This window comes from Eptesicus fuscus, chromosome 5, assembly GCF_027574615.1.
Source record: "Eptesicus fuscus isolate TK198812 chromosome 5, DD_ASM_mEF_20220401, whole genome shotgun sequence".
NCBI lineage: Eukaryota > Metazoa > Chordata > Mammalia > Chiroptera > Vespertilionidae > Eptesicus > Eptesicus fuscus.
In genome coordinates this window covers 1,269,425-1,290,734 of record NC_072477.1, presented here as the reverse complement: position 1 = coordinate 1,290,734, position 21,310 = coordinate 1,269,425, and the positions used below count along the sequence as shown (strand labels likewise).

The 21,310-nt window shown below is 63.8% G+C and overlaps 2 protein-coding genes across 13 annotated transcripts in view; one reads left to right on the top strand and one right to left on the bottom strand.

Annotated features, from left to right (window-relative positions):
• The window catches only part of KLC1 (kinesin light chain 1), a 42,301-nt gene extending 23,916 nt beyond the window's left edge, over positions 1–18,385 (top strand). The window contains exons 12-17 of one of the 12 annotated variants that reach the window (XR_008556023.1): positions 1,041–1,149; positions 3,026–3,163; positions 9,204–9,334; positions 13,014–13,080; positions 13,828–13,986; positions 17,925–17,979. Coding sequence is in view for 9 of the 12 variants with exons in the window: in XM_054715700.1 (XP_054571675.1) it covers positions 1,041–1,149; positions 3,002–3,163; positions 9,204–9,334; positions 13,014–13,080; positions 17,925–17,942 (487 nt within the window). In the remaining 3 variants the exon portion in view is untranslated. Of the gene's footprint in view, positions 1–1,040; positions 1,150–3,001; positions 3,164–7,437; positions 7,489–7,970; positions 8,196–9,203; positions 9,335–13,013; positions 13,081–13,827; positions 13,987–17,924; positions 17,980–18,119 lie in introns of those variants that run through there. The other 11 variants (XR_008556024.1, XR_008556022.1, XM_054715700.1 and 8 more) reach the window with 11 other exon arrangements.
• On the bottom strand, positions 15,874–20,852 carry XRCC3 (X-ray repair cross complementing 3). Its single transcript, XM_008158844.3, has 8 exons — positions 20,817–20,852; positions 20,485–20,686; positions 19,560–19,697; positions 19,037–19,249; positions 18,613–18,767; positions 17,136–17,348; positions 17,023–17,060; positions 15,874–16,927 (listed from the first exon to the last, which is right to left on the bottom strand). The coding sequence occupies exons 2-8, from the start codon at positions 20,537–20,539 to the stop codon at positions 16,708–16,710; spliced, it is 1,032 nt and encodes a 343-aa protein (XP_008157066.2). The 5' UTR covers positions 20,540–20,686; positions 20,817–20,852; the 3' UTR covers positions 15,874–16,707.
• Positions 20,853–21,310: the final 458 nt, after the last annotated feature.

Below are 21,310 nucleotides of genomic sequence, written 5' to 3'. Positions count from 1 at the left end.
CTGCGGGGCCACGGGGCGGGCAGCGCTCTCCGGGGGTGGCTTCCTCAGGCTCCAGTGAAACACGCAGCTTGGGGATGAGGTGATTGGCACATACAAAAGCCCGCCGTCCGGGTAAAACACGGCTGCTGTGCGTTCACGCTGCTGTGTCCAAGGCTGACGCCGCACGGCAGAAGGAGAGGGCCGCGTGGGGACACGGGAAGGCGGCCGTGGAGCAAAGGCCAGCAGCCCTGCAGGAGCCATACTTCACAAACCCCTTAGGGACGTCTCGGAGACGCGAAGCCGTAGCCCCGTCTCCTCGCTGCCCTCGGCCTCCGTGTCTGCCGAGGGCAGTGTGAGCACCCAGCGGTGCCCGTGCCTCCCACGCCAGGCCTGCCGGTCTGCTTCCTCCCACTGGAACCCTCTGCTCTCCTGTCTGTCCGCGAACTCCTCCTCTAAGACGCAGTTTCCCAGGCATCAGCTCAGGAGGTCTCGGACCCCTAGCCTGGCCGGGCGCTGCAGGGGTGCTAGAGGGGGCCTCTCCGACTGGCGCAGCTGCTGTGTTCCGTGCCCCCGAGCCTGTCCTCAGGAAGAGCGCCTCCTGACGGGCGACGGGCTGTCTGCACCAAATGAACGGCCGTGGCTGGGCCTGGAAGGCTGCTGGCGCGGTGCCGAGCACACGACCCTGCGGCTCTGTCCTCTGTCACCCGTCAGCGGTCATCCCGGGTGTGTGTGTGTGTGTGTGTGTGTGTGTGTGTGTGTGTGTGAGGTGTGGCTCCCTCTGGCTCCCTCTGCGCCCTCTCACTGCCTGACACAGGCTCTCTGCCGGGAAGCGTGGTGGTCCCCAGACAGCCCGCGCAGACTCGGTGGCGGTGGCCGAGGTCCGAGCGGCCGGGCAGCTCTGGGAGGCGGGAGCTGGAGGTGGAAGCGCTGCGGGGCCCCTTACGGGAAACGGCCATCGAGCCTGCAAGCCGTTTCTCACCAAACGCGCCCTCAGCTCCCGCGCTGCCGGCGCGGCTGCTCTTCAGCGTGTTAACGGTCTGCCGCCGTCTGCTCTCTTCCAGCCCGACCGTCACCACGACGCTAAAGAACCTCGGGGCGCTCTACAGGCGTCAGGGCAAGTTCGAAGCTGCAGAGACCCTGGAGGAAGCCGCCATGCGGTCACGCAAGCAGGTCGGTCAGACCCCTTCTCTTTCTAACACACGGCTTCCTGAAACCTTGACTTAGAGATAGGAAGTCCTTAATGTTTCAGTTTGTACGAATAAGGTGATACTGTGTAAATACCGCACGTCTGACCCAGAAACCAAGTAGCAGAAGAGCCTCGGTCGATGCAGTCTCCAGAGTTAGAAATGGGCGCCCAGAGCGGGGACAGCGTGTGCACACGTGTCTGGGGGTCTAGTGTCCAGGCGTGTGAAGACAGAAGGCCACCGGGCACGGGGGCGCCTCCAGGGGGGGTGCAGGGGCCCCCACGCACGTGGAAGGTGCACAGCTGCAGTCGGTCGGGAACGTAGTGGAAAGCCACACGCACACCGCTTCACACCCACGGGATGGCTGCGGTAAGAATGGCGGGAAGACAGTAACTGGCACCGCGCGTGCTGCTGGGCCGTGACCGGGGCCGCCACACAGAAACCACCCCCGTGAGCCAGAACCCTCTCCTCGGCGCACACGCAGCTGACGGCAGGCCCGCGGCCCAGGTGCCGCCGGTTCTTGTCGGTCGGTCCGCTCTGGAGAGGCGCTGTGGGCGCGAAGCAGCCGGGCCTCCGGGGAGGATGCGCGCTGGCAGCCGCTGACCCGCCGTAGCCGTGTCCCATGTGCTCCGTCCACAGACACCCACTTGGGGGGGTGCTGATGCGTTAGCACCCGCTCAGGCCGAGGGAGGTCCCCTGCACAGGCGTCGCTCCATCTGTGAGGCACATCCAGCCTCGTGCGCTTAGGGACGCTGGGCGCGCCGCAGCGCGGGCTGGGCTGCTCAGGCAGCGAGCGCTCCAACAAGTGGACAAACGGTGGAGAACGTGGACTGAAGGACAGACGGAGCAGGACGCTGTTCACAGCGCAAAGCAGTGTCACTTGGCGCCCAGCGGGCCGTGCACACTGGAGCGTGGGTTTGGGCTACAGGGGAACTCTGGCGAGTGGGTGGGCGCACAGTGCGGCCTCTGGTGCCGCCGGGCTGTCCCCGCTGTCTAGGCCTAGAACCCCACGGCCGCGGGGTGTCCGCACGAGGGTTCCTGGCAGTAAAGGGGGAGGAGCGACGGGCGCTGTCCGTCACCCCCTGAGAGCAGTGACCCCCCCGCCCGGGACGCCCAGGCCAGGCTCTTCCGGCCTCAGGACGTTTCCTGGCTGAGGAACACGTGGTGGGCCGGGCCCCCCGAGAGGTGAGCGCTCCACGAGCCGCTGGGTGAAGCCATGCGGAACCGGAGGCACGGTGCCCGTGGCCGTCGGGCCCTGACGTACACAGGAAGCGCAGTTGCGTGTTAACCTGTCACAGCTGTTACAAACACGTGTGAAGTGGCCTGAAGGAGCAGGCGTGCCTGCTGCTCAGCGCTTTCTAGACGGAGCGTCTGCTCTGGACGGGCCCTTGTCGTTCGTGGCTGGTCCTCAGTGTCACGCTGAGAACACGTGACCCACGCGTCTCCAGCAGGCGCTTGCCTGGGCGGCGTGAGCGCCAGCGAGTTAGTGGGGACGCGTTAGACACGGCATTCCCATCTCCCACGAAACTTCCAAAGAGGAGCTTTGGGGGGCTCACAGCCAGGACCTGCCCGGTGCCTCCCCGCCCACCACCGGGCCTTTGTGAAGCCTGCCCGGTGAGCACGCCCCAGGGCCTTCCTGCTGGGCACCCCAGTGCGCCGCTCCTGGCTCAGCCTGTGACTTGATGGGAGGCGCACGGGCTCAGGGAAGGCACCCCTGCGGGCACGTCCCCCGGACACGGGGTCACTCCTGTGGCGGAGCCTGTGCTTTCTGGTGACGTTTGTTTGGAAAACCCTAATCAGCTACGTGCTAACAGGTGAACCCTCCCGCTGACTCGCAGGGTCTTGACAATGTTCACAAACAGAGAGTGGCCGAGGTGCTGGGCGACCCCGAGGGCTCGGAGAAGCGCCGGAGCCGGGAGAGCCTGACCGTGGACACGGTCAAGTACGAGAGTGGCCCTGACGGAGGGGAGGAAGTGAGTATGGGCGTAGAGTGGAGCGGGGTAAGTACCGCGCGCGGCCCAGTGCCCCCGCAGCCCTTCTGTCGACTGCTTCCCTCCGCTCCAGCTCAGCTCCGCTTCTGTAAGTCCTGTCCGCTGCTAACCTGGCCTGTGCCCCGGAGGGGTCCTCTTCTCCCCATGACAGCCGCTGGCCTCTCTTCCGGCACCTAGATGCTGATTGAGCGTCCTGGCTGTTCAAAGCACAGCCGTCCTCTGGTTTTACTTTAACCCCAGGAAGTGTGCAGGTGACTAACCCGCTGTTAACCTCCCTCTTCCCTCGCTAACTCCAGCCCCCCCGTTTCACGGCCCGGCCGCCCTCGGCCTGCTTGGGATTACTCAAAGGCCTTGGAGGGGCTGATGTTCCCGCAGAACCGTCTAGGGAAGGAGCAGGGCAGGGGCAGGAAGGTTCGGTGGCCGCGCTCTGTGTCCACCGTGGTCCTGAGCGCCACTTCCACGGCGGTTGGTCCATCGCCCTCACGACTCCCTGCCATGGGTTTTCGGGTCCAGAACCCGGGCCTGTGTGTGAGACACGTCAGCCCTGTGGCTGTGCCTGCGGCCTCCCTCGTGGTGGCCCGTGGGGGGGCTGGTGCAGGGAGCCGTCAGGGAGGAGTGCAGAGCTGGCAGCTGTGGGGTTCGCTGTCCGGGGCGGGGTGGCTGCAGGTGAGCTTTGCCGCCCAAGTGCGCTTTGATTTTTTGAAGCCGCAGCCGTGCACCCTCAGCTGTCACCGCGGGTGTTTTGCCGAGTAGCTCTGGCTCTCCCGTCTGTGTTTAACCCTGTGTCAGCCTTCCGGCTTTCCTGTAGCTGCAGCCCTTCGGTAGAGGTGAGCCTTTGAGATGTTTCGTACAGATTGTTATTGGCCGGAATTACAGGGACAACCTCTGGGCCTCGGTCCGCAGCTTCCTGGCTTTGTTTTCTGTGCCAGGACAACCAATCAGCATCTGCTGTGTGTGCGCCCGGTGCTCTCCGCTGTCCTGCGCATGCGTCTGAGGGCGGGCCCTTTGCTGGTCGGCCGCCGCACCTGTGCAGGGGCTGATGCTCTTGACGTTCGGCAGGAGCGTCTCCTGAGACAGTATTTCTAGGTCCGCCTGTCCGAAGTCGTGATGACACAGCTATTGCTGACGTCTTCAAGGCCGAGCCTTGGAGGGCTGCCCTCCCCCGTGCATGCCCCCTTGTGCCACGTTTCCCTCCTCCTCCGCATGCACTGTCCCTCGGGTGCTCACACACGGGGCTCGGACACCTTCGTGGTGGACTTGGAGGCCCTGGCGCTCTGCATCGCTGACGGCCCGTCCCGGGCACGTGCAGAGAGGCCGGCCGGACCGGAGGGGCCTGGGTCTCAGCGCACCGGGCAGTGGTGCCCGAACTCGCTGCAGCAGCAGGAGCCTTTCCCCGAGTGGAGTGTAGGGAGAGCAGCAGAGGGGCCGTGACCGCCCCGGTTCCGAGGTGGCTGTGGCGCTGGGCTCACCGCGGGTCACCGAGGCCACCCCTTAGACTCGGCCTGTCGCCTCACGGGACGGCCCCGTTCCCAGGCTGGCTTCCTCGGAGCTCTCAGGTTCCAAGGAGGAATGCTGAGCTCTCCCCAAGTGTGACAAGTTTCTTTCTTTATTTTTTAAAATATATTTTATTGATTTTTTTACAGAGAGGAAGGGAGAGGGATAGAGAGTTAAAAACATCAGTCAGCTGCCTCCTGCACCACCCCCTACTGGGGATGGAGCCTGACACCAAGGTACATGCCCTTGACTGGAATCGAACCTGGGACCCTTCAGGCCTCAGCCCGAGGCTCTATCCACTGAGCCACACCAGTTAGCAAGCATGCGGCCTGCCGGCCGCGAGTTTGACACACGTGGGTGAGGGCGACATGCTATTTTTAAAGCATCTTGTATTTGAGAAGAGGCAGTGAGGCGGCAGGCACGCGGAGGTTTGAGATCAGCTGTGTGGAGGTAGCATTGCACGCACCCAGAGGAGCCCTCCGAGGGTCACGTGGGATGCGATGGTGACCTGCAGCCACGCTCCGTCCTCCTCCAGGGAGAATGGCGGCTCGCGCTGTCTGCGGGCGGGGGCCCGGTTAAAGCCGCCGCGCTCATCGCGTGCCCCGGGACTGCCTGGGGGGGGGGGGGGTGCCATCACGGGGAGGTGCCGACAGGAACCGGGGGCCCAGGAGACGGTAGGGCTAGACTGTCACCGGCCGCCAGCCCGCTGTGGCTCCCCAGGCCTGGCCTGTGCTCTGCTTCACTCAGTCCTGAGGGCTGTTACCCATCCTGGTGGGGAAGTGCCGTTGAGGTCTTCCTTTGCACCGGGTCCCGTGAGGCTGTAGCTTTTAGGAAGATTGCGGTGCTCTCTACAGCCGCCCCACAGGGCGGAGCAGCGCCTCCATTGCAGTCCGTCCCATCAACAGGCAGGGTGCTCTCAGCTCCAGAAACAGCCTTAGAACAGGGCAGCGGGGCAGGTCAGGGTCTCGCCTGGGGTACTGGGCATCCGGGCCAACAGAGCTGGGCACACGCTGATAGAGACGAGAGCAGGCAGGACTGGCCCCAGCCAGGACCCCATGTGAGGGCTGGGCAGGGGCTTGGCCCCTAGGTGACCTGCTCTCCCCAGCAGCCTGGAGCCATCCTGGTCGGTCTGCTCCCGCCCTCTGCAAGTGCCGGGCTGAGTGGGGGTCCCCGTCAGGGCACCTCTGTGTCCTCCTTGATGGTCCTGCTAAGCACGCAGAGGAGACCCGGCTGTGGCTGCAGAGGAACCTTTCGGGGTGAAATCGGACTCCCTTTGCCCCCGTTCATGTGGCTTCGTGTTGGCTGATAGGCACACGTGTGTGTCCAGGCCACTGGAAGCCCCAGGCTTGGTGGCCGAGGCCCACGTCAGAACTATGTTCTAACCTTCCCCCCGCTCTGTCCCTGCTGTTGGCGGGGCCGTTCTCTGCTGTCCTTCAGGAGCAGCCCCCGTTCTTCCCACACTGTTCCCCACGCGGTTTTACTGGACGCTTCATACACGGCACTCCTACCCGGTTCTGGGGGATTGGGTACCCTGTCAACTAGGAGTAGGTTAGCCCTGGGGTAGCTCAGTGGGTTAGAACATTGTCTTGATATGCCCAGGTTGCAGGTTCGATTCCCAGTCAGGGCACATACAAAAAGCAACCAAGGAATGCATAAACAAGTGGAGCAACAGATGGATGTTTCTCTCTCTCTCTCTCTCTGTCTTCCTTCCTCTCTCTAAAATCAGCCAATCAATATATTTTAAAAAAGAGATCAATATTTATTTTAAAACTAGAGGCCTGGTGCATGAAATTCGTGCATTCGGAGGATGGGGGAGGGAGAGGGGTGGTTCCCTCAGCTCGGCCTGTGCCCTCTCAGTCTGGGAGCCCTCAGGGGATGTCCAACTGATGGCTTAGGCCCGCTCCTGCCACTGCCACTGCACTTGCCAGCCGTGAGCCCGGCTACTGGCTGAGTGGGCTCCCCCTGTGGGAGCGCACTGACCACCAGGGGGCAGCTCCTGCATTGAGCACCTGCCCCCTGGTGGTCAGTGTGCGTCGTAGCGACTGGTCGTCCTGGCCATTCAGTTGATTTGCATATTAGCCTTTTATTATATAGGATTTGTGTTAGGAAACAAGTAGAATATGTTTTTAAAAGCTGAAAAACACTAAGCCACCTGAAACCCTGACGGTCACCCCTGCTGTGCTGGCCAGTGCTGTGGAGCTCCCCCATTAGCGCTCCCACTGTGGGGGTGCTGGGTCTGTTCCAGCGGCAGGTGCAGGGACCCGCCCACCAGCCCTTTTTAAAAAATATGTCTTTATTGTTGAAAGTATTACAGATGCCCCTTTCTCCCCGCTCCCCTCCCCCACCCTTCCTGTACCATCGTCTGCCCATGAGCCATGTGTGTGCATATAAATATTCACGGGCTCATCTCTTCACATACGTCCGTCTGGTGCATGCTCCTGAAGCCCCTTTTGAGTAGGAACCGTCCTCCCCGCTGGTTCTCGGGGATAAGGGGTGAGCGCATGTGTGGGCAGACCACGGCCCCAGCCCCAGGCACGATGCTGCCCCAGCCCAGGGCCAGCCTGCGGCCAGGACGGAGGGGGGAGGGCCGGGGAGGGGCGGGCTGAGAGTCCAGGGAAGTCTCCCCTCTGCTGGGTGTCCAGCACGGAGCTTTGATGTGAACGGGGATGTGCTCTTCATGGAGTTATGTTACATTTAACACCTTTTTCCGAAGAGAAGCAAGAACTCATGTTTTCTTGTCCTCCGACACTCAGGGGAGTTGGTAACAAGTGTTATTTTTCCGTTTAAAGATGAGAAAGATGAAGCTCGGGCTGGTTAAATGACTTGCTCAGCGTCCCATGGTGAGTCAGAACGGCTGGGCTCGGGCCCTACGGCTGGGGCTTCGGTGCCAGACGGCCGGGTCTCCTCCGCAGGCCCAGGATGGCTGCTGCCATGGGAACGGTTCTAGAGTGTTCTTTACTGGGGCTGTCAGTGCATGTTCAGAAGGTGCTCAGAGAAGGAAGGCCCTCCCTGGTCGGAGAGAACTCGGCTCGGGGCAGTCAGAGCCGCACCGGGCGCCTCCGGGCAGCCATTCCTGGCCTCTCGTGGAGCCTCCTTCCTGGCCGTTCGGCGGCACCTTTTATCTTTATAGCAAGTGTCAGGGAGGTCCTGGCCGGGGCGCACCCAGGCCTGGGAGCGTGCACGGGCGGCGGGCCCCGGCCGGCGCAGGCAGTCCGAAGCCCCAGTGCCCCCCGTGACCTAGAAATACTGTGAGCCGCGGCCGGCCGTGCGGGCAGCGGCTCCTCTCGGTTTCACCTGGCTCTCTCTCGTTTCTGTCTGACAGGCCTAGCTGCCTTGTGACTCTCTCCTGCATGACGGCGGCACCTCCAGCTCCCCCGCTGCCGCGGCTGTTAGCGACCCTAGGATTCTTGTCCGAGCTCCACCCTGTGACGGGCATTCCTCTCGGTGCTGCTGTCCTTTGGGGGTCCCTCTCTCTGTATACACGTAGCTTTGCCGGATATGTACTTAGTAATACAAACTGTATCAATAAAAACCACGTACTGTGTAACACATGAGCTTAAAACTTAGAGCTGTTAGCTGTCACTTGATGGAAGGTAGTTAGAGGTGTCCGCAGGCGTTACTGCCGTGGCGCGACGGTGGCCGCGGCCGCTGACTCGCTCGGCCGTGAGTAGGGCATGTGCTCCCAGGTCCTCGGAGGGCGCCCCCGCTCCAGTAGCATCGCTGTGTAGTCTGTGTGGAAATTGGGCAGTTCTGCTTCTCTACTAATCTGTGTTGGTGACTGTGTACCTGTCTTTCTAACTTCTAATAAACTCACTCCAACTGCCCGTCTCCGTGTCTGTCTGCTCCGTGTGCCCTCTCTCCGGACGCAGCCTCGCGGGCGTCTCGGGTGCGGCTGCTGCCCTCCCGCTGCGGTTCCCCGGGAATAAAGCCTGTGCCCTCGCTCTCCTGCCCGGCGTGGCCCCCACCCCCCGGCGGCCTGGGCAGTGTCTGCGGGCCGGGCCGGGCCGGGCCGACGGCGGGCCTTGCTGCTCCCCGCGTGTGGCCTGGGCCCAGCTGTCCCTGTGGAACGAGCGCTCAGTTGAATTTCCAACCACGTTTGTCACCAGCGTTGAATAAACTGTTAGAATGCACTGAGGAGAGTACTGCTGAGGGTCACATTGTGCCAGCGCGCTGGAAGGAGGCTGTCTCGGCCTGGTGTCCAGCCTGCGTGTTAGCGGGGGGTTGGGTGTCGGTGGGTGGTCACCTGACCTTCCCGGGACTTGGTTACCTTTGGTTTCTGAGCAGCCACGTGGTTGCGTTCCTGTGGGAAGGTTATTTTTGTTGGAGCTTCTTCATGTTCAGAAGTTCTCACGTCATTAGATTCGCTTTCATCACAGTTAGAACGGGGAGTTTCTGTGTAAAGTCTACTTACACGCATGGCAAGTGGTGACTTCTGTGGGGTGGGAGGGCCGCCCTCCCAGCGACAGGTCATGGCCTCTGGTTCTTGTCACGTGGCTTTGCCCGGGCGGGTCGGGGACGGGGACCCCGGCCTCACCTGTGCTTCGGTCTCTTTCAGGACGGCACTGGATCACTGAGGCGCAGCGGCTCCTTTAGCAAGCTGCGCGCCTCCATTAGACGCAGCAGCGAGAAGCTGGTTAGGAAGCTGAAGGGAGGAAGTGCCCGAGACAGTGAGCCGAGGAACCCTGGGTAACTATCTCCCCGCCGCCGTGTCCCACCTGTTCAGCGCCGTTCTGCTCCCGCACCGACCGCGGGCGCCGGGCCCTTGCCTTGGACGGCAGGTGCCGGAGCCCGGCCCTCGCAGCGAGGCGGAGTCTGCGCGCCTTCCTGCCCAGAGGCCGTGTGCTGGCTCCCAGGAGCGTGGCCTTCCGTGTCCCGTGGTCGGAGCCTCCCCGGCCACCAGGAGCCGGCACTGACGCGGTGCTGTTGGCTTGTCTGCCTGGATAGGCTCGCTTTCTAACGAACTGGCAGGACTTGGGTCCTCAGATCGTCTCCGTCTGTAAAGTCAGAAGCAGCTCTGCCGGGTAAGTCCCAGTCACTGCAGGGAGAAAGGCGGTTTCCCGTAGAAGGACCGCCGCTTCGGGCTGTGAAACGTGAGGCTCGTGTGTAAAAGGGTTCGGTCATGGGTCCTGGAACCTCTGAACAGTGACTTCCGTGGCCGAAGGCGTTGGGTGCGAAGGAGCCTGTTCCCGTGGGGAGCTGGGCGGGGTCTCTGCTGGTCACTGGCCGGCGTTGGGGTGCGTTTCCCACAGAAGCACGGTTTTGTCAGCTCCTCCGTGAAGCTCACTTTCAAGATGGCACGTACATCTTATAGGTTGATTCTAAGTAAAACTATTTTATTTCTTCATCCTCACCTGAGGACATGCGAGAGAGGAATGGAGAGAGAGAACCATCCATGTGAGAGAGAGAAACATCGATCGGTGGCCTTTCGTACGTGCCCCGACCGGGGATTGAACTGGCTCCAGCCAACGGAGCCGCTCCGGGGCCAGTAAAACCGCTTTGCAGGTGATCCCCCAGCGGTTCTGTGGGTCGGAGCTCACGTCTCGGGACTGAGACCAGGCTCCTGGCTAACATTGGAGACAAGGGAGTTAGGGCCCACTCAGGTGTTCCCTTTTCCTTTTCTGTGCCAGTCCTCACCGGAGGTGTTTTCCCGTTGATTTTCCAGGATGGAAGGGGGAGGGGAGAGAGTGAAGAGACACCTGGATGGGTTGCCTCCACACCGCGCCCCGACCGGGATCGAACCGAGGCCTCGGTGGGCAGGCTGGCACCCTCACCACTGTGCACGCGGCCAGGGCTCCTTTGCATTAGGAGAGGGGCAGGCTCGCCCGCTCCTTGCTGGCCGGGGACTGGAAGGCATTGAGTCGGCCTCCCTGTGAGGGACATGTGTCTTTCAGCGCTGGAGGCAAGAGGGGCGAGTTGTTAGGAAGCGGCTCTGCCCGTGCGGTGGCCTGAGCCCCTGGGCGGCTGGAGAAAGCCGCTGGGAAGAGCCCGTGCCGGGCCCCGGGCCGGGGGGGGGGAAGCGGGCTCTGCGTCGCCTTTGGGATGACCTCCTGTCGTTTTAACGTGCTGCTGGTGTCCCGACTGAGGACAGCAACTCCTGTCGCTGCGTTTTAGAGGAGACACTTCTCAGAGCGGAGGAGGACCTAGACAGACAGTGCCATCCTGTGCGGGGTGAGCGCCCGAGCCGGGGAGCGAGGTGGCCGTGCGCAGGTCCTCCATTCGGGCCTCGTCTAGGGCCCTGGCTGCTCGCTCGAGGGCTGCGTGCCGACGCCTTTTCAGTGCGGAGCCCAGTCCCGGCCCGATTCCTGTGACCTGGGCCCTCCTTCCCGTGAGAGCCCGAGTTTCCTTTCTGTCCGCAGGTCTTCCTGCCCTTTCCCAGGATGTCACAGCGTGAGCACCGCGTGGTCCCCGCTCAGCCCGACACACGTGCATAGACTAACACGTTCATGTGCAGTCCAATCTGAGACGACACCTCAGTGAACGTTGTGAAAAACTAAATGACGTTAGAGGCGTCACCCCAGCCCTGGCCGGGTAGCTCAGATGGGGAGAGTGTCATCCGCATACGACAAGGTTGTGGGTTCGATCCCGGTCAGGGCACATACAAGACGTTATCAATGAATGCCTCTCTAAGTGGGACGACAAAACCGATGTTTCCCCCTTCCTCGCTCTCTGAAATAATACATTTTTTACAAAGAAACTTGATCCCGTAAAATCCTACGTAATCTTTCCAGGCGAGGGTGACAGTAGTACTGGCCCCGTGGTCTTCACACTTGAGCACGTGTCAGCGTCTCCCGGGCGTTCGTAACACGCAGTCCTGAGTTTCCGATACAGCGTGCCCCCGCACCCCCATCCCCCGAGCAAGGTTCCGGGCTCCCTGGTGGTCACGTGCGGCTGGCCCGGGCCGCAGGAGCAGGTGTGCGGCCGGGCGTGGCCCGAGGTCCGAGCACCGGGTCAGGCGGATCTGTGGTGCCTCCTGGGCCGGGCAGGAGTCACGTTGTTGTCTTGTGTCCTGAAGGAACGCAGCCTGAGGATCAAGGTGGTGTAGCTTTCTTAGGAAAGGCAGTTACGTGGCCAGTTAAGTCACAGAATGATTAAAGACCCACAGCTCACGCGGGATCCCGTTTGACTTGATCTGTTTTGAGTCGTTCGAAGGAGAAAGGCACCACTCGGACTCGAGCAGGGCTGTGCGGGCTCAGCGTGCCCGTGGTCCTGGCGGACATGCGGGACATTCGGGAGGGAGAGTCACTTGGGGGTAAGGGAGGGCTTTGCTTCTGGTGCCGTTTATTCCGCGAGAACTTAGCGCTGCCGAGGGAGGGCCAGGCTGTGCGTGTGGCGCCGGGGCCCCGCGGCCGTGCCTGGCCTCCGCGCGGGGCCCTCAGCCTTCACGCTTGTGGTGCAGGGAGTTCAGGCTCCGAACGACAGGTCCTGTTGCAGACACAGTCTGACCCCTCGGGGGCGCGGTTATTTTAGCTCTAAAGCGACAGTGACTTTCTGTGGACGGCACCTGAGGCGGCGAGCGGTTAGTGACTCCACGCTTGTCTGTGATCTGGTTCAGGTTGTAGGCGGTTTGGGTGTTTCATCAAGTAGTTTAAGGTGTCGAGGGGAGAAAATTATATGTGTGAATTGCTTCCTTTAAACGTAAAGTCATGAAATTTGTTATACATTTTGGTTTATAAGCAGAGAAATAGCATTAAAGCTTATTTTGCTAATGAAAAAATTGTCTTTAATATAAAAACACCATGTACAGAACATTATTCACTTGCTCTCAACAGTGAGCTTCGAGCGTGTCTCTTGAACATAGCCACTTAGGGTGATGCGTCTCAATGAGTCACTGTGGTTCCTTCCTGAGACCCATCTGAGGGGCCTGGGGACCCCACAGGGAGCTGGCCAGCTGCTTGGCTGCGGCGTGAGCAGGTTTTAACATGTTTAACTACAGTGACAGGAGTTGATGTGTAGTCTTGTCCTGTAACTACAGCGACACTGGAATTGACGTGTGGTATTGTCGTGTAACTACAGTGACACTGGAGTTGATGTGTGGTCTTGTCCTGTAACTACAGTAACACTGGAGTTGACGTGATATTGTGTAACCACAGCAACACTGACGTTGACGTGTGGTGGTGTTGTGTAACTACAGTGACAGAGTTGACGTGTGGTATTGTAAGACAACTGTTTTTGCTGAAAAGACACAGAGAAACTCCTTTTTCTTAGCACTAAATACAGGGAGACCTGGGACGTTTGTGCTAAGAACTGGGTGGGTGTCCCTGTCCCCCTGAAGGGCCCAGGCCTTGGAGGGTGGCTTGCTGTGTCTTGCTCCTGGCTGACCCGTGTGTGACGTTTGTCCTTGCATGTCCACTGTCCTGGTTTGCAGCATGAAGCGTGCCTGCTCTCTGAATGTCCTAAACGTGGGCGACAAGGCAGCCGAAGACCATTTCCAAGTAAGGAGCCCCCCCCTGCCCTGACGCCCAGACCAGGTGGCGGGCGGCTACAGGGCCTCACGAGACCCTCGCTCTGGTCAGACGGACGGACAGGCGCCACCTGACGTCTCCTGAGCATTGACTGGGCCGTTACGGGAATGTCACGTCGTCAGCATTCTCGGCACATTAATCAATGGCCTGAGACATGGTCTGATCGGCCTGATTAAAATGAAATATTCGGATAAAGTCATATCGACGCTTGGCCTGCCCTCACTCTAAGCGTACTGCTAATTTGCATGATTTTAACCGTGTACCTAATGGTCCCGGTGTGAGGAACTGACACGCTGCCCTAGCACTGACCCTGGGCACTCGGTCAGCTGTCCCTCTCCAGGAGTGTGTCACCTTCACATGGAAGCTCTTGGCACCCTGTTCTCTGTCCGAAAGGGCCTTTTCCATGTTTGTATGTCTGGTGACTGGGGTGCGGCCAGGCCTGGGCCCTGGACCCGCCTTGTCTGTCAGGTGCCGGGCAGCCGGGTTCCTCTCACCTGGGCACTGTCCGGGCGCTTCCCTAGGCCCCTGCTGGAAGCTCCGGGCGGGGCAGGGAGCAGGGGGCAGGGCCCGCAGCGGACACGCCTCTCTCCCGGGTCTGGTGGGGCACCTGCTCGTGAGCACCAGGCCTCGCGGGCGTGGAGTCTGAGCTGAGGCTGCTGTCCCGGCGCCGTGTGGAGTGCTGGCTGAGTGTGACTTTCCCATTTGTTTTTCACGCAGGAACGAAATAATTGTCTAGCAGATGCGAGAGCGCTGAGTGCCAGCCACACTGACCTGGCGCACTGCGGGCCGGGCCGGCGCTGAGCTAGATAAGCCGAGCCCGCCCGCCAGGCCCCTGCTCGCTGCCCGGCAGGGAGGCCCGCTCGCTTCCTCTGCGAGGTGGGGACCCCACCCACGGAGGCTTGTCCGAACTGTTACGTGGTCTGCAGTCCTGGTGCCCGAGCGCTGCCGGACCACGACCGGGAGACCAGCCCGGCGGGCCAGGGTGCGGACCGGCCAGCAGCGGCGGCACCGCAGACCCGCTGCTTCTCACGGACGCGCCCTTTCTGCACGACCCCAAGCCCCCAGCTAGTTTACACGCAGTCCTCAGTGGGCTGCCCGCAGAGCATCTGGAACCTTCCAGGCCGTCTTTGGAGAACAAGCATCTAATGACCTGTGATGTCTGGAGCCCTGGAGTGTAGTGGGGACCAGGCGGGAGGAGTCCCTGGGGCGCCGGGTCCCAGATCCCGGGCAAGGGCCGTGTACCCCGCTCCCACCCGCCCACCCTTCGGAGCGCTGGCCGCGCACCAGGCACCCATGTTTCCTGTTTAAAAAGCCTTTTGGTTCCGTAACACAGGGTGGGTTGTGACAGGGACATGTTCAGATCAACCCGGAGGCACTGGTCCTCAAGGGGCTGTGAGCCCAGCCAGTAGGGGAAGAAAGTGCCACGCAGATGCCAGGTAGGGTTCCAGGTGACATCTGGGCGCACGCAGGGCACGGCCACGCCGGGCCTGGAGCGCCGGGCGTCCGTCAGCTTGAGGACCATGTATTTCAGTGCCAAGCACAGGGGTGCCCAGCGGGCCCGGCTCCGTTACTCCCTTTGGCCTTTTCTGCATGAACAGTGCTGGGCTGACTCTCTGGTTCTGGTGTCGTCAGCCCGAGCATGGACTTGGGCTGGAGGCAGCGGCACCGGGGGTGTCACAGGGAGGCTGACGCTAAATGCCTTTCAGTCCCCGGTAATTCCAGAGGCTGTTTGTTGGTGACTGTGCCCTTTGCCCCTGGCGGGCTGGCCGCCTAGTTCCTGGCGCCTGCGCTGCCTGCAGCCAGCACGTCCTGGCAGCCACTTCCCTTGGCCACCCTGCTTTTTGGCTCCATTTCGGTTTGCAGGTTCTGATGGGTCAGGTCCCTTTCTAGACGCACACGCCATCGGCCGAGAAACCTGGAGAGAGGGCTCCGGCCCTGTGGCCAGGCTCTGTGCGAGGCACAGCAGCATCCCCAGGTGCTGTCCGTCCCCTCAAGGTCAGGAGGGTCCAGGGTGCTGTCCCCTCTCCTCTGCTCCACATGGTTGGCTTCTCCCCACAAGTGGTGTGGCACCTGGGACCCGGCGCCCCTGGCGAGACCCCTCAGCGCGGCTCCCAGAACGGACCAGGACTCCCGCTGCTGGGCCCGTCTGCCAGCGGACAAAGCGCACTGGTGCCTTCGCAGGTTGGGGGTGAGAGGACAGACTGAGGCCCTTGTGACGACTCCATGCTCAGGGCCTGTGCGCGCTGGCACCTCCTCCAGGCCCGCTGCCCGTGTCTTCCCTTCTCAGAGCAAGCAGTGTGCCTGGCGGCCCCGTTCCTGGGGGCCAGCCCTGAGGGCCACACAGGCCCCACCCCACAAGCACCTGAACCAGCGAGCCCGAGGCAGAGGGCTGGGGGCAGGCTGCCCGACCGGGAGGGGTGCAGGCAGCTCTGTCCTGGAGTTCAAAAGCCACTGGGGTGTCATGTGACGGGGACTCGGCGCTCAGAGAAGTGCGGACACGGAGGACCTGCACGTAGGGCAGGACCGGTCCGCCGTGTAGCGTGTTCTCGGAGCGGACGGTGCAGCTGCCCTGGGACGCGCTCACGTGCACACTTTGGTCCCAAAGGAGCCCGCCCCAGGGGGAACGTGGTCCCCAGCGTGGGACTGACCCGGGGGGGTGGGTGCTGAGGCCCCGGGGGCAGGTCACCCTGGGGTCAAGCACTGGGTCGCAGGAAAGGTCGGTTCTGGGACTGTAGTTGTTTCTGTTGTGACTTGACTAGAAAACCGTTTGCACTGGTTTGTATTTCATCACAAAAATAAAGCCTTGCTTCCCGCTGTGAGGCCTCCTGACGCGGGCCAGCCCTGCGGGCGCCTTCTCTTCCACGCCCGCCCCACCTCGCCGGGCACGGACGGCAGGGGACGTGATGGCATTTACAGGGCCATCCTGCCACAGGACGGTGTCCGAACAGCATGGTCCCGTCCCAGGGGTGGCCGCCCCCTCACGGCGGGGGCAGGGGGGGCAGGTCCCTGACTGTTTGGTGGCCCCGTTTCAGGTGCCACCTCTGGGGCTGGGGGCTGGGGAGCAGGAGCGAGGGTCACTCACTCGGAACCTGTCCGGCCAAGAGCGAGTCGCAGGGACAGGTCCTGGGGCACAGCTGTGCCCACTCACACGCCAGGCAGCACATGAGGCGCCTGGGCAGGGAGCGGACGGGTGGAGACAGACTCGGCTCTGCCCACATGGAGGCCATGTCCTTGGGCTGGGCAGCCACAGCCCCCTGGGCCCTGCGTCCCGCCAGCAGCTGGTCAGAGCTGCCTGGTTTGCACCCAGAGGGGCAGGACCTGTGCGGCCCTGCCAGGCGTCCAGCCGGGTCCCGCCAGCACCCAGGACGGGTTTTCCTAGCAGATGGGCCGACCTCTCACAAGACACCTGGCGGCTGACCCAGCAGGGGCTGGTGGCAGGAGCTGCTGCTCGTGCAGGGCCTCCCTCAGCCCCCCCCTCCCCCACAGCGGGCTGTGCTCCTGGGGCGAGGGAGGCGCTGGCCCCAGGGGCCCGAGCTGACCTCAGGAGAGCTGGCCTGGAGGCGGTGCCCCTGGGAGGCTGAGGCGGCGGCTTTCCGGTCAGCAGGACTGGGTCCCGGGCGTCCCTCGCACGCCCTCGGCGCTGACTGTGTAGGAACAGGAGGAGGGGGGCAGGTGGGGGGCGAAGACCACCCTCAGAGTGCGGCCGGGGTGGCCCCGCGGGGCTTCCTCGGGGCGCTGCCGGTCGGCCACCAGCCTCATGAGCAGCTGGTTGGACCAGGTGATGCCGAGGGCTGGAGCCAGGCGCTCCCCTGGGGCCCTGAGGCAGAGACGGGCCAGGGTCACTCACAGAACCAGGTGGCCCTGCCCCCCACAGCCCTGTGCCCCTGCCCACGGCCACTCGCCCCCACTCACCCGGGAGTGGCGTCCTCTTCCTCCACGGCCTCGGTCACCTGGGAGGTGGGTGAAGGTCAGAGGCAGAGCGCCCCCTCGTGGAAGGAGGGAGGGAGGGCGGGGGGGGGGCCCACCTGGTTGACACAGAGCACAGGGCTCCGGAAGGTGCAGCTCAGCCTGCGCAGCGCGGCCCCCAGCGCCTGCAGAGCCCGGGCCCTGCGCACCGAGGCCGGCCCGTCGAACGCGCAGCGGAATGGGGCCGCCACCGAGTCGATGACCACCAGGCGCGCCATCCCCCGCGACAGCAGCAGGGGCACCTTGCTCCGCACGCACTCCAGCAGCGCGTCCTACAACGGGGAGGGGGGGGGCTGTCACCGCCTGTCACCGCCTGGTGCCGAGGCCCTTCACCCCCTCCGTCCTGCGTCCCACATCCCTGCCCCATGCAGGGCCACCACTGCGACCCTCCCTCGGTGGCCGGGCGCCTGGTGCTGCCCCCGGGGCCCTGGCCCGTCCCGAGGCAGCCGGTCCTGCTGCGGCTGCTGGGACCGTGCCCTGTGCCTCGGGCCAGGGGGCCAGGGGGCCCTGAGCCCGGCGGAGGTGGAGGGGGCAGCAGGCCCGGGTTGGGTCTCACTCAGTCCTGCCTGGGACGAGGGACCCGGGCCACACCCAGGCTGCACACTGGGGCCGTGCATGGCCAGCCACCCTGCAGACTGTGCTCCCAGCAGCCGGCCTGGTGGGTGAGGGCCACGTTGGCTGGGCTCCGGGGCAGGGCAAGGTGGCCTCAGGCTGCCCCTTGGGTCACTGCCTGCTGGCGGGACTCAGGCCCAGCGCTGGGCGGCCAAGCCCCGCCCCCCTCAGACCCTTCAGAGCCGCCCGGTGGTCCTCGCCCTGACTGCGGCCTGGCCGTCTGTGCTTGTCTGCAGGGCGCCCCCGGAGAATGACAGCGGCGGCAGCGGGGTGGAGGATGCCAGTGCTAACGTGAGTCACGGGGCGGGCGGGGCCCGGGCACCCGGAGGGCCTCCAGGCAGACACCCGGCCAGAGGGTGGAGGCTGCTCCCCACAGCTGGTTCAGGGCCACCGGGCGTGGGCCTGGCCGTGACCCGCAGCTTCTCTCGCAGTGAGCGCACCGCCGAGGGCCAGGCACGCCGCTGGCGAGGCAGAGCCGCCCTGTGACAGCCGGCACCGTCGCCGCGGCTGGAGGGCCCTGGAGCCGGGAGCCTGCAGCGTGGACCCGCTGTCCCTGTGCTGTGCCCGGCGCAGTCACTAACCACCACCCTGCTCCGCGACGCAGCCACGGCCACGCTCGGCCCCCCCCCCCCCCCTCACTGTGTGTGACAATGTATTTTATTGTAAATTTTTTAAAATTAAAAGTTTCTATGCCTTACTCCTGACGTGAGGTTCTTTGTGTAACAATTCTTACAGCGGGAAGGCAGGCGCTGGAGAGCCACCCCACCTCCCTCCCTCCGCCAGCCCCTCCCGCTCCAAACCAGGACCCGTCACCACCGCCTTCCGCCCGGGAAGTGCGCAGCGTGGCCAGGCGGTTGGCGATGGGGGGCTGGTCCAGGCTGGTGCCTCCCCTCAGCCCGGGGCGGCGGGCCGGCAGATACGCACCACGTCGGCCACGTGCTCGATGAAGATGTGGTCGCCAAAGTTGATCTTCTCCACCTCGTCGCCCGGAGCGTCCGCCCGCAGATGCCGCTGCTGCGCGATGAGCTGCTGCAGGCGCCTGTCGGGGAACGCGTCCTCCGTGCACACGTACACGGCCCCTGGGGAGCCACGGCGCCCGTGAGCCTGCGGGCGGGTGTGTGACCCCGCCAGGGAAGGGTGGCACCTGCAGGCCAGCCCACAGCCCGGGGCCTCTGGGCCCACGTGGGGCAGGGCTGGCCACGCTCCCCGGAGGCATCGCACAGCCACGTGAGAGAAAGACAGACCAGGAGCCAGCCCCGGGTCCCAACCACGACGGGCAGTGGCCACCAGAGCCGGAAGGAGAGCGAGTGCACCCGTCCCGCCCCTCCACCACAGGGGCGGCACTCACCGGCCTCCAGGCCTCCCAGCCGCCGCGGGAGCTGCACGGCCAGGCAGAGCTGCAGCGCCAGCTGGGTCTTCCCCGCCGAGCTGCGGCCGGCCAGCTCGGTGATGCCGCCCAGGGGTAGGCCGCCGCGGAGCAGCCCGTCCAGCACCGGGCAGCCCAGGCTCAGGCGCTGGTGCTGCTCGGGGAAGCGCCCCTTCTGCTGGCGCAGGTCCAGCGCTGGGGGGAATGCCGCGTCAGGAGGGGGCAGGCGCAGAGGGCCAGGTGCTGCAGCCAGGAGGCCCCTCCCGGCAGCGGGGCTCTGCCCCAGGGCCTGCGTGTCCTGCTCCGGCATCGGCCTCGCCCCTCCCCTCTGGCCCAAGCATTGACCCGCGGAGCAAGGGCCCCGTGGCCCCCAGGGCATCTGGTCCCAGCGCTGCCCTTGCCTGCGGTCTCCCCTCACTGAGTCCCTGCCCGTGGCCCAGCCTGGAGCTGAGGGCAGAGACGGGAGGAGGCCCAGGGCCCGGCAGAGCACACCTGCGCCGCCCACCTGTGCAGACGCTGCCTCCCCGCAGGTGCGAGCAGACCGTCCTCAGCAGGTGCTGCACGTCGGGGCCCGAGAGGCCGGTCAGCCGCTGCAGGTCGGGTCCAGAAAAGTGCAAAACCTCCTTCACGGATTTCAGTTTGGCTGAAATTGTACAAAATAAGCCACAGGACAAGGTCAGACAATACCAAGGCAGCAGGGACTCGGGGAGCGCTATCTCCAACTCTGGGGGCTCCGCGGGTAGGGGCCAGACCCATCTGCTCCCCGGCGGTGGCATCCCTGGGCAGAGTGAGGACACAGGACAAGGGGGGAGCGGCCTGGGGCAACCCCCTCAGCTGCAGCAGCGAAGCCAGATGGGTGGGAGGTGGGGTTGGGGGTGCAGGGCCTCTCCCGTGTCCTTCCTGCCAGCCAGCTGGGGCTGGGGCTGGGCGCCCAGGAAGCAGGTGGGCAGCTGGGCACCCTATGGGCACCTGGAAAGGAGCCGCGGGCGCCTGGCAGAGCGGCGGGCAGGTGGGAGGTTCGGAGGAATGCAGGGCATGGGAAAAGGAGGCAACGACCAACTACTAACGTGGGGGAATGAGACGGTCACCCCACCCCGTCCCGCGATGGCCGCTCCGTCCCCGCTCACACCCCTGAGCGGGCGTGGCCAGTGGCGCAGGCACAGAACCCGGGGTACGGACAGGGCCACCGTGGCGAGTGGCTGCACGTCACTGCTGACAACCTGCATGTGCTGCTACGTGGATGAAAGTGAACTTTTAAAAAGTGCTTTCAGTCACGCACAACGGAAAAGCCCGCCGCACGCATCCCAGCATCCACGCAGCATCCACAGCCGCCCGCGGCGCAGGGCCTGGCGGCCCCGTGGTGCCTGCTTTACAGAAAGTAGACAGTGTCTGTGCGTGCGTACACTGCGCACGAACGTCAGGACGTCTACCTTTCTTCACTGCAGTGATGATTCTGGGATTCAGGTCCAACTGATCCAAATCCATGTCTTCAGGGCGGTGACCACAAAGACGAACAATTTCCCAGGGACACGGATTCTATGCGCTAGCGTCAGTCAGACGGCCCAGCGGCCCCTTCGCAACAGGGCAAGGGTAAGGCAACACCTGTCGGAGCCACCATCTGGTAACAGAAACCTTGGCATGGAAGAAACCCCCAATTCCTGTCACCACAGCACCCCGCTGTCCTGTCCCCGGCTCCCTTCAGCCCTGGCCCCGCCCTACCTCCCGGGGGAGGACAACGTGCAGACCCACTGGGCTCACTCACAGGAAGTGTCTTTTGTATCCTCCGCCTTCATTTCCCTTGGATGCGTTTCCCTGGGGAACCTGGAAAGAGCGGGAAAGCGTGAGGGATCCTGCGGGGTGCTCGGGGGCAGGGTGGGTGTTGGAGCCTGCGTGACCACCAGGCGGTCTCAGAACAGCGCCGCTGTGCCCCGCCGGGCCTCCAGGGCCTGAGCACGAGATGCACAGGGACAGGAGCCCAGCCCGCGGGCTGCCACTCAGCCAGGGTCACCCTCAAGCTACTGTCTCCTCGCGGCCTCCCGAAGCAGCAGGCGCGGGACACCAGGCCTGCCGCACTGGGGCCAGAGCCAGCGTCGCTGTCCACCAGGGGGCCCGAGCTCTGGCTGAGGGGACGGCCACAGTCTAGGATGCCACGCCGACTTGGACATGGGCTGTTCTCCATACTCGCACAGCTGGTCAGGGAGACACAGGTCCTCATGCCCAGGACGGGCAGTGCGAGTTCGGGCCCAGGCACAGCTG

Excerpts from the sequence above, each read along its gene's own strand:
- XRCC3 (XM_008158844.3), bottom strand. The coding sequence starts at position 20,539 with ATGGATTTGGATCAGTTGGACCTGAATCCCAGAATCATCACTGCAGTG. Across the intron at positions 18,768-19,036 it reads GCTGGGAGGCCTGGAGGCCG|GGGCCGTGTACGTGTGCACG; the intron begins GTGAGTGCCGCC and ends GTGGCTCCCCAG. Across the intron at positions 17,061-17,135 it reads CTGTGCTCTGTGTCAACCAG|GTGACCGAGGCCGTGGAGGA; the intron begins GTGGGCCCCCCC and ends CCCACCTCCCAG.